This window comes from Brassica oleracea, chromosome C6, assembly GCF_000695525.1.
Source record: "Brassica oleracea var. oleracea cultivar TO1000 chromosome C6, BOL, whole genome shotgun sequence".
Lineage (NCBI taxonomy): Eukaryota > Viridiplantae > Streptophyta > Magnoliopsida > Brassicales > Brassicaceae > Brassica > Brassica oleracea.
Window position 1 is genome coordinate 26,817,799 of NC_027753.1, and position 11,699 is coordinate 26,829,497.

The following is an 11,699-nucleotide window of genomic DNA, read 5'->3' on the forward strand; positions in this document are numbered from 1 at the left end:
TTGTAGACATGAGGAGGTATATAATGAACTAACAGTCTTATCATTCTATGAAATAAAAATTGATGAAAAGTTAGAAATCTAAGTAAACAGCAAAAAATAATTTGAAGTGCATATGAAGTTAAAATGGAAGTTAAAAAAAAGTGAAGTTAAAATATTTCTTAAGTTTCGACTTTAGAACACATGTCCTTCATTATGAGGTACACCAAATTTGTTACAAATTCAACTACAAAAAGCTGGCATAAGAAACCGAAAGCGATTTATTACAGTGATCATGATAGTGTAATAAGTACATATTGAATTTTTTGACCTAAAATTCAAAAAACACAATCGTTTAACAATTAAAAGGTTTTTGATCTGCATTAGTAAAATATCTTTGATTTTAGTATCATCTGAATAAAGTTAGGTAAATTTAAATTTAAAAATTAGGTAAAATTGTTATGGTTAAATCATTTTTTACTTTTCAGAAATATATATATTTTACTACTGCAACTTTTCACACACACACACACATATATATATCTTAACTTTTTTAATAACTGAACAATACAGAGAAATACTCACACACATATAACCAAAATAACCTATTTGATCATACGGTCTCTCTTTGGTTGAACGTTAATTAGATTGAACTGGAAAGAGTGTTTTGTGTATAGAAATTTTACCCTTTACAGGATCACTAGCTCAAAAATTATAATTTAGAGCCAAAAACGTATTAATTAGATCGTTGAAAGATAGGGTAATGGAATTAATTAGCAGTGATGATGTTACGCCTTTTTTTTGTCATCCGATGATGTTACGCTTTCTGTCTAGCTTGCTGAAAAGTTTTGAGGAAATAGTGAAACCGAGTTGTGTAAACGGTTATTGCGTTCGCTCCATGGACAGCAGACATTTGATCGCACCACAGTTTTCCTGAGAATTTGATCATACTTTGTAATCAATAGCGAAGTAGCAATATATATCAAAGTTCAAAATATATAAGTCAAGGATGACATGCCTTCAAAACTTCCATTACATATAACAAGTCTTTTTTTTTTTGTATTGTAAAAGAACATATAACAAGTCTTGTTATGACCGGAAATGATAAACGTCATTAATGTACATAAATCCATTTTATTCAATATTTTTAATGCTAATTTATTACGATATAACAATTTTGAAAATGATTACATGTATTATTTTACAATCAATAGTTCTATCTACTTTAAAAAGGTTTACATTTGAGTACACCAACTCGATCCACCTTATGAAAATCCACGTCTAACTAATTTTATTTGCATCATGTTAAAAATTTCATATAAATCATTCATCTATTAACCTGTATAATTATTTAATATATAAATCATTTAGATTCAAAATCCTGATTTTATAATGTTTAAACATTAATAAACCGTCATTCAAACAATTTTATTAAAGGGCTTCCACATTTTTATTCAATATTTCAGTTTGTTATAAGTTTATAACAATATACAGATGTCATATTACAATTTCTCAAGCGTGGTCCACAGCCAAGGGGGAATGAGATAGCTATCTACCTATATTTATATCTCCACAACCTCACTCCTTTCCCTCAATCAAACACACTCATTCCTTCTCCATCGTCGTCTGATTCAAAGGTCAGTTCCAATGGCTGATAACACCGACCGGAGAGCGATATGGGGAGTTCCGGAGAAGCTTCAGCTTCACATAGCGATGCTCACGTTGCAGTTCGGTTACGCTGGATTCCATGTGGTCTCGAGAGCTGCTCTTAACATGGGAATCAGCAAACTCGTCTTCCCTGTTTATCGTAACATCATTGCCTTGCTTCTTCTCCTTCCCTTCGCTTACTTCCTCGAAAAGTAACATTTCTTAAAACTCTTTTCTTGTTAGTTGCTTGTGATTAACAAACAATTTAGTAAACTAATTCACATACTTATTTTATTTAGGAAGGAGAGACCAGCGATTACACTCAATTTTCTCATTCAGTTCTTCTTTCTAGCACTCATCGGGTATATATAATATATATACTCCTCACTTTGTATTTTCAATAACAAAATTGGAGTAGTAATTAATATATTAGTGACTTATTACACGACACAGAATAACAGCGAACCAAGGGTTTTACTTGTTGGGACTGGACTACACTTCACCAACATTTGCTTCTTCCATGCAAAATTCTGTTCCCGCCATTACCTTTCTCATGGCTGCTCTTCTCAGGTATTGATCCATCTGTCATCGCGTTTCAATTATGAAAAAAACAAGATATAATTTAAAACTCCTGGCCAGCTATAAGTCTATAACGAACTACTTTAATAATTTCGTTTTGACTTTTCAACGTGTAGAAGAATGAAACCTACCATTAGTGGACATAATATTATTATTCTTTTATAAGATTTAGTGGACATAATATTTTTTTTTTGGTAAGATGTTAACATTAGTGGACATAATATTATACGTAGAGATAACATTGAATGCCTATTGATAATAAGTTATAACTAATGTGATCACAACAGCAATGACACTGTTTATATGTTATGTACGTAAAAACAAACCAGGATTGAGAAAGTTAGAATAAACCGAAGAGACGGTATCTCCAAGGTCTTAGGAACAGCTCTTTGCGTCGCCGGAGCTTCCGTCATCACTCTCTACAAGGGTCCAACCATCTACACTCCGACTAGCCACCTCCACGCTCACCTCCTCACCACCAACTCCGCTATCTTAGCGCCGCTTGGAGACGCCGCGCCAAAAAATTGGACTCTTGGCTGCCTCTACCTAATAGGTCACTGTCTCTCGTGGTCCGGCTGGCTCGTGTTTCAAGCTCCGGTTCTTAAATCTTATCCGGCGAGGCTCTCGGTTACGTCTTACACCCTTTTGTTCGGAATCATCCAGTTCGTGATCATAGCTGCTTTCTGTGAAAGAGATTCTCAGGCTTGGGCTTTTCACTCCGGTTGGGAGCTTTTCACCATCCTCTACGCAGTTAAGTTTCTTTTTACCTTTTCACTATTTATTAATTATTGTTATATCCGTTCTTTTAAAAAAATCTACTATTTCTACTATTAAAAATACATTAAATCGCTTATAATACATCATTTTAGGTTATCAAATCTAAAACTTTAAACCAATAGTAATTTAATGAATTCAATTATTTTTTAAAATTTTATTATTAACTTTTTCAAAAAATTATTGTTAGCTAATAAAAACTTATTAGAAAACATAAAACCATCTTTGTCCAACAATTGTTTTCTTTAAAAAAATTATTTTAATATAATACAAAGAGTGTATATTTCGATCTTGACCCTACTGTTTTCTTTGCCAAAATGTGAACTCATTTGACGGAAATAGCAAATATATACAATTGAACTGGAATTTAAAGCCGCTTCACAAAGCAAAATTCACTCTAAAAAACCCCAAAAAATTTAAAACATCTTTAGCTTCAACTCTAGGTTTAATCAAATTCTACTGAATAAGAGTATAGCTAGACAAAGAAGATCATCACATCAGCTATTGGCCCTATTGTTTTAAAGTTGTCTATTTGGCCCTCACATTGTGTTGTTTTCAGGGAATAGTGGCGTCTGGAATCGCGTTTGCGGTTCAGATTTGGTGTATTGACAGAGGGGGTCCAGTTTTCGTTGCGGTTTACCAACCTGTTCAGACTTTGGTTGTTGCGATTATGGCTTCGATTGCGTTAGGCGAAGAGTTTTACTTGGGCGGGTATGTAAAACTAATTAACAATATAAACCGGGGCTTTCCAATAATTTCAATAAAATAGAATGACTAAACGAAATAATTTAAACTGTTTTAACCACGTGGCAGGATTATTGGAGCTGTGCTGATCATAGCGGGACTCTACTTTGTGTTGTATGGTAAGAGCGAAGAGAGGAAGTTTGCAGCTCTTGAGAAGGCAATGATCCAGTCCTCAGCGGAGCATGTTATCGAGCGTGCACCCGTTTCTCGCGGCTCCGTCAAGTCGTCCATCACAGCTCCACTGCTCCATCAATCAACGGACAACGTTTGACTTGTCGAGTGTCTCTCTATCTAATAATTACAACGCCATTACCCAATGGTGTGCCGTTGTGTTTTATGGCTTTTGTGTCTGCTTTTTTTTTTTTAGTTTTTTTTCTTAATATTAATTACCTAAGAAAGGGTTTTGAGGAGGGAAAAGAAGTAGATGAGACATCATTGTTCATGAGGATGGTGGTGAAGATGACAATGATCCTGATGGTGATGATGAAGACTATGTGGAAGCTTGGCTTTTGGACCTTTCAATATATTATATTATGCTGTTATATTAGTGCCACTTTGTTACATTTCTTGTGGTTTTTATTTCGCTTTTCTATCATCAAAAGAATGTTATAATTTGCATTTATGGTTTATACGTTTGATCACTGTCAGGATATTCAAAACTGATCACGGGTGAAAAATGCAGCGAGGATGCCAGTTACAAAAAAAAAAAAAAAAAAAAAAAAAAAAAAAATCTTGAACCGAATTTAAACCAAATGAACAATTGTTCAAAGTGAACTAGTTTTTTATATATCATATTTTATTCTCTTAATATACAGAATCTTTATTAAGAACATTAATTATCGACTATATATACTTCATAACCAGAGACACTGTGCATAAGCGAGTTTGGCATGGAACCAAATGCTAGTGGACTATGTAGACTCAAGATTTGGCGTTTGCATCGACTACTAGGTGGAGACCAAATACATAGGCCGAAGATAACACAACTGGAAAGATACAACACAACAAACAAAACAAAATATAATAGTAAAGCCCACGGGAAACAGAGACACATGCAGTCTTAACATTGACCGTTACACAACGTAAGATCATCACGTTTTCTTTACAGAACAGATACATTGCACTTATATTTTCCCTATCACACATTTTGGTATTGAGACGAACAACTGTCGTCTTATATGTTTTTGGCGTGGTAAGAATCTTCTTTTACACACTACAGACAAACCACATGTATATGTACATATATATATATATAGTTTACACGGAGCTGATGTATATTTACACATATTCCTATATCACAATGACTACTTTGTGTATGTATATTGTATACGATAAGTCTTAATAGCTAAGAGAGTTTAGTGAACCTCAAAGTGGTGAACGAAAGGAATCCCAATTAGAATAGCCATCGGAAATACAACTATTAAAAAGAGAAATATCATCATCTCCTTCATGAACCCATGGAAACCCTAGTGACATTGTAGCTTCTTCCCATATAGAAGAATCATCTGTTACCGGCAAATCAACGTTCATATGCTCCCATGATATCTCCGATCTTGTTCCCCACGATGACATCTCGTTGGATGAACTAGGCGACTCCTCGCTGCTTTTTTCACCCGTGTTGCTGCTTGGCGTTTGGGAGACTTGTGTCCCAGGCGACGCTGTCTCCGGGTAGCTTCTTAAGGACTCAGGAAGGTTGAGGTGAGCATCGGGCCCATAGAGCTTACGAGCTGCGGAGTCATAAGCCAGGGCAGCCTCGCGGGAGGTCTCGAAAGTACCTAGCCAAAGACGAGCTCCTCGGTTAGGCTCACGGATCTCAGCGACCCATTTGCCCCAAGTGCGTTGTCTAACGCCTTTGTAAGTGCATGACGCGTTCTCAGGTCCACCTTTTCCTCTCATACAGCCTTTCCTCGAACTAGCGTTGACCGTTCGTTGTTTCTTGTTTGCACCAACCATCATTACCTTTGGCTCTATGGATGACATATGCTGATGTTAACAGCTCGATTGAGTTGTTATAGATGATTTTTGGTGAGTGATAAGGCAAAGATACGAGGAAATGTGTGAGTGTGTATATATAGTGGAAAAGAGTGATGAAACGTGGCAAGGAGGAGACATGACGGAGGGTCGTGTCGTATCGAGAAGAGGAAGATGGTGTTGTCTTTGTAATCCTAACACTTGTCTCGAGAGACCCTTCTCTTTTTGGCAGCAAAGATCGTAAACCCAGTCGACAGAGAGAGATGAGTTTTAGAGAGAGATATATGGATAAGGTCATCCGTGATTGGGGAATATAAAAAAAATTAATCACTTAGATTGACTGGTGTGAACGCTTTTCAAATTATATTTTTTTCTTTATGGATCCTTAGTATAAAACAGCTAAAAGTAATATAAAACAGCTACAAAAAAATCAAATAATGTAAAATATAAGATTTTTATGTCAACTACCCATTTGTAAAGAAAAATATAAGGTTTTTTGGAAATGAGCAAAATAATTGATGTCAAATCAACTACTTTTTTGTTATAAATGGTATTCATATGTCAAATTAAATCGAATACCAAAGCAAAAAAAATTTACTTCACACATCTATACTATTATTTGAGAAGTGAATTTGTTTATTTATCATGTTCTCTATGATTTTAGGCTTAGTCATTAAACAATTTTAATTTTAATTTGACTAATTAAAGTTTTAATATCTAATAAATAAATTATATAATTCATTATTTAACTGATTACAAACTAATATTATAAACATATCTCAAAAATAAATAAAAACGTTTTTGAAAAATAAAATAAAATAATTCCATGTATTTATTTTGTGTTTATCTACATCCTTATTTCTTATTTATTTATTTATTTATTTTTATAATTAGTATTATATATACACATATCATAACTAGATTTATCATTATACTAAAATATTATAAATAGTTTTATACAAAATAAAAAAAATTGATTTATATTTGTTTGTAAACATAATATGTCATGACATATTTTTAAAAATTATTAAATTAATTTTAGTATTAAAATACTAAAAAGAAGTATATAAAAAATAACAATAAATTTGATGTATATTTGTTTGTTAATGTGATTTTAGTGATATTTTTATTTTTATTCTTATCATTCATTTGTAAGAATAACTTTTATTTGTTATTTAAGTTGAAAGTTAAATATTTCTTTGTTTTTATTTTTACTAAATATTTATTGTTATCATCCAGTTTCAAGAATAACTTTCAAAAAAGAATATTTTCAAAATACTTTTTTACAACAAGTACCTTATATTTATGAAAATTTAAAATTTACTTTATTTACTTTTAATTTTTCAAGAGTTTTAAAGAATTATAACTTTGTTTAAATTAAAATTTCCTTAAATATACATTACATATTGATGTTTTGTTTGTCAACATAGTTGGTCTGCTTGAGTGTTTATTCAATCATTATAGGAAGTATTTCGCAATATAATTATACATATATCAATATTCTTATTTACTTTGACTTAATATAATATGTAAAACTGAGTTTGGTTTAAAATTCTTGTGCTTTTGATTTATTTTGAGATTTTGTAGGTTATGCTAATTCCTAGAATTTGGTTTAATAACATCACTTTATATTAACAATTATATATTTGTTTATTTAATTATATCATTGTTTATAAATTAATATAATAAAAATTTGTTCAAGATAACAACATATTTACAAGATATTAGTGTTGTTATCCAAAAATAATGTTTTTAAATCAATAAAAATTAAGAAATTGAAAGATTCATAAAATAGTATAAATTTAAGGTTTTTTTTTTTTGATTTTTAAACTAATAATATATTTATTAATAAATATTTATTAAATAACTATGCCCGCATGTGCGGACAAAACTCCTAGTCTTATTTTGTTTTGAAAATTAACCGTATTAGTTACTGATAAACAAAGATATATTGTTTTCTTTTGTAAGAAAATTACTCATTATTATTATTATTTATTTTATTTTTTTTGGTAAACATGTTAAGATTATTACCAATTTTTGCAGTTTTTTACAGACGCACGGGGAAGACAAAAAACAGAGCAACATAAATGAAAACTAACAGAGACTCAGACCAAACCATTACAGGACCTAACTACAAGAATAACAACAGCCACAAGAAGGAAACATCAGAGGCCGAACATTCGCTTACCACAGAATCGAAACCGCAGTTAAAACGAGAGCTTGGACCCAGTAATTTTGGCCTCCCCGGTGACCAACTCTTTAAGATCGGAATGTCAAAAACAGCTTGCTAAGTCCACCTAATCCGCGGCCATACAGGGACAGATCGCTATACTTGTGACCAAGGAACCCGGAGTAGAGAAGATCGAGCTTTATTTGGAGAAGAAGCACCTAAGAGCCGCCACACGCCATCGCACCTACACCAATAAGACAGAAACAACAACCTACACCCTAAGGCGAGGAGGAGCCAAGGAAGCCCTAGATCATCCAAGACCCCTGATGCTTCAACACGCGCCGCCACCGAAAAGCCTAACCGCAGTTGACAAGACTGACAGCTAATCTCCTCGCACACGCCCCGACGACAGAGAACCCGCCATTGATCAAACTGGTTTGGAAACAAAAGCAACTCAGAGAGGCTTCCGAGAAAGAGGTTGACCGGCCCATAGACGCACCACCAGAGACCCGCCAGACAAGAAGAAGAAGCACCGCAGCTCTCCCGCCTGAAAGAACCCAAGACGCATCCAGCCAAGCAAACCTTTTCACCCATCGGAAAAGGACGAACGGAGGAGGCAGAAAGGAAGGAAATAGATCTCGCTACCCAAGTCCCGATCTGACACCAGACCGCAACCCCCACCACTCCACGCGCCCAAAGGAACCGCTCATCCACTCCTCCGCCTTGCTTCTCCAGAGATCCAAATCCCACGCGCCAGATCTAGTCCGCGCGGAGGCGCAAGGAATCAGAGCCACCGAGAAAGGAAGCAGAGAAGAGGAAGGAGAGGAGAGGCGAAGAGAGAAAAATAAACAGAGGGGGGGCACCGGCGACTACAGTGGAGAAAGCGCCGCCGGCAACCCTAGCACAGCAAGAAAGGGTTTACTCTTGAGAGGATTTTAGAGAGATGTTATTTTCTATTTTCCAAGTCTGGTTTCATTAAAACTGTTGTGGGTAAACTTTTTATAGTGACTGACCCCACCCCGAAAGGTCCTGCATCCACGAAAACTCCTTAGGGTTTTTTTGGAGAGGTTTCAGTACCACCCCACCGACAGAGTGTTGAACCCGCGACTTCTGGCAGTCGTGTGTGAAAATCCCTTCAGTACTGCTGCTAGGCCACCTGAGGTATCTCAAATAAAAAGATTGGTCAAGCAACGCTGATTATGAAAGATGTGTATTGCATAATCCCACTCGTAGATTCTATGAAATCTAATCATAGTTTCAAAAAAAAAAAAGTTACGTGAAATCTTGTAATCTTTTTGTACATGCAGTCACCAACCTTTTCTTCTTCTATATTATCCGTTCACTCGGCCTTTTAAGTTTTGACTGTCACGTGGAGTTAATACAGGAAAATACAAGTATGAATGTCTGTAAGGGTCAGTCATGTGGTAGCTAGTATGTACACGTAAACAGAACGAGCGGGGCCCGAAGTTGGTTCCTCGAGAGACAAAACAAAGTTCACTGAACCTTTTCTATTCTTTGTTTCAGAATACATTTGTGGTCGAGAAACACGTGAAAAGCGGCCTCTTCTCTTATTTATTCTTTTAACCGATAAATACAAAGCTCCGGTTCCTATATATCTAAACATATTCCTTCTTTAAAAAAAATGTTTTAGAATATCAAAATAGTTCAAGTACTGAACTTTATAAATATTATCGTGAAAACTGCTAAACATAACTCACACAATGTAATTGCAAAAGTAAAATCTTTAAACTTCTTCTAGGGGAAAAGTAACATTCTACACAAACTAGTTTAAAAGAGAAAACGAATAAGTAGATTTCAATTTAGTCCTAATATGCCTTTTTTCAAAAAAAAAAAAATTAGTCCTAAGACTACTAAAATAATATTATTTTGAGTGATTTATTTTGTGTAAAAATATGTGACACCGAAAAGAGTAGGGAGTAGGAGTACACTTGTCTCGCACTTAATAAGTACATAGTAGACCCCTTTGGGAAACGCCAGGGCTCGGCAAAAAACTTGAATCTGAAGAATCAAACCGAACCTGATCCAAAAAAGTATTACCGAATCCGAATTAAAATTGATTAACTATCCGAACGGGTTCAAAATTTTGGTATCTAAAGAACTAAAACCGAATTGAACAGAAGTATTTCGGGTACCTGAATGTATCTAAAATAGATTTATATACCTAAATATATTAATTATTTTTATATTTATGTATATTTAAAATATCCAAAATATGTAAGATACTTTTAAGTTGTCAAAATTACTGAAAAATATATACAAATAGTCAAAAGTAAATGTCTAAAATAGCTAAAATATAAGCAAAACACCAAAAATACTTGAAAATATCTATTGATTTTCTATCCAAATATTCAAATCAAACCAATTTATTTGTTAAGTTTAGGTATTTTGACATATGTTATTCAAATTTATATGTAATATATTATTTTTTTTATAGATTTTGAAAAATTTAAAGTATATAATGAATTTTAAAATGTTTAAAATAATTTAAATAGGTTATCCGAACCCGAACCGAACCCGTAAAGATCCAAACTGAACCCGAACTGAAATTTAGAAATACACGAATAGAGCTGAAATCTTTGATCCCGAAAATTCAAAATCCGAATAGATCCGAATCGAACCCAAATGGGTATCCGAACGTCCACTCTCAGAAAACACTAAAGATGCAAAAAGTTATGGACATAAGCAATTAAGCATTCCACTAACGTCAAATTAATGTGAAAGTTCAAAAGAAATAACACTCAAATATACCACAATGACAAGAAAATTTAACACTCACACATACTTTTCACTTCTTTCATATCACCTAGACATACTATCTATATGTCCAATATTTTATTGGGCTCAAATGACTTAACTACCCCAGAACCGCATTTAGTTTAATTACATTTACGCAAGTTAAAAAAAAAATTTCACCTCCACAAATTCACGCACTTTCCTCCTCTCTTTCATCTCTACCCTTTTACGAACCCTAGATATCACTGAATTCTCTTTCCCCGCCTCAGCTGTAGATTCACGGCGTTTTTGTCGCCGAGATTCACTTAGTTCTCTGATTCCTTCATTCTATACTCACCCCTGCTAGACAAAGTAAATTAACGTCGTTTCCATCACTTTCATCCTCAAGAGAATCACCGCCGCCCCGTTATCCTCTTTTCCAACCCTCAATGAATGGTATGTCTTACATTCTCTGTTTTGTTGATTCCTTTTTCCTGAACCTTAATTCTCAATAGCTCTATTTGCCTCTTCATGCAGACACTGGAGAGAGATCCCATCCGTATCGCCGTCTACCGGAATGTCTATTTGCAATAAATTGATTCCCAATGAAACAGTTAAACGTATATTCCAAACCTGTCGTACTCTGTTTCGTCAGGCATTTCCTTTGTGGTTCCGATGAGTTTGAGGTCATAAGGAACTCTTGCTTTGAGTCTATAAATCACCGAAAGTGCCCTCTAATGATTTAAAAGCACCAGTCAAAATACGAAAAATCAATACAAAAGCTTACTATTTTCTAAAATATTTTCAACAAACAAATTAATTAAAAATAAAAAAATAATTACATATTAATCAAAGTAAACTAAAAAATAAAAAGAATTAACTTGACATATATACTACTTTAACATCAAACATAAAATTATAAGTATTTTTTAAAAGAACAAAAACTTGAAAAATCAAAGCAATAGGAACTTAAAACACATATATTTAGAAAGTTAAAGCTACGCATTCTGTAGTATAGAATATCCAAAAGCTACCCACATAATTCAAAATTACCAAGATTTTCAAAATCTACTTATTTAAAAATAAAATAAATCAATATAAAATG

The 11,699-nt window shown here is 33.7% G+C and overlaps 2 protein-coding genes across 2 annotated transcripts; one reads left to right on the forward strand and one right to left on the reverse strand.

Moving 5' to 3' along the window:
* Positions 1-1,558: 1,558 nt before the first annotated feature.
* Positions 1,559-4,350, forward strand: LOC106300685 (protein WALLS ARE THIN 1). The gene is made up of 6 exons (XM_013736887.1): positions 1,559-1,835; positions 1,923-1,985; positions 2,077-2,193; positions 2,532-2,952; positions 3,536-3,687; positions 3,790-4,350. The coding sequence occupies exons 1-6, from the start codon at positions 1,624-1,626 to the stop codon at positions 3,989-3,991; spliced, it is 1,167 nt and encodes a 388-aa protein (XP_013592341.1). The 5' UTR covers positions 1,559-1,623; the 3' UTR covers positions 3,992-4,350.
* A 600-nt stretch (positions 4,351-4,950) lies between these two features.
* LOC106300687 (dehydration-responsive element-binding protein 2D-like) lies at positions 4,951-5,978 on the reverse strand. The gene has a single exon (XM_013736888.1). It carries the CDS (start codon positions 5,698-5,700, stop codon positions 5,086-5,088), a length of 615 nt encoding a protein of 204 aa, XP_013592342.1. The 5' UTR covers positions 5,701-5,978; the 3' UTR covers positions 4,951-5,085.
* Between the last annotated feature and the right edge of the window lie 5,721 nt (positions 5,979-11,699).

Excerpts from the sequence above, each read along its gene's own strand:
- LOC106300685 (XM_013736887.1), top strand. The coding sequence starts at position 1,624 with ATGGCTGATAACACCGACCGGAGAGCGATATGGGGAGTTCCGGAGAAG. Across the intron at positions 1,986-2,076 it reads TTCTTTCTAGCACTCATCGG|AATAACAGCGAACCAAGGGT; the intron begins GTATATATAATA and ends TACACGACACAG. Across the intron at positions 3,688-3,789 it reads GAAGAGTTTTACTTGGGCGG|GATTATTGGAGCTGTGCTGA; the intron begins GTATGTAAAACT and ends ACCACGTGGCAG.
- LOC106300687 (XM_013736888.1), bottom strand. The coding sequence starts at position 5,700 with ATGTCATCCATAGAGCCAAAGGTAATGATGGTTGGTGCAAACAAGAAA.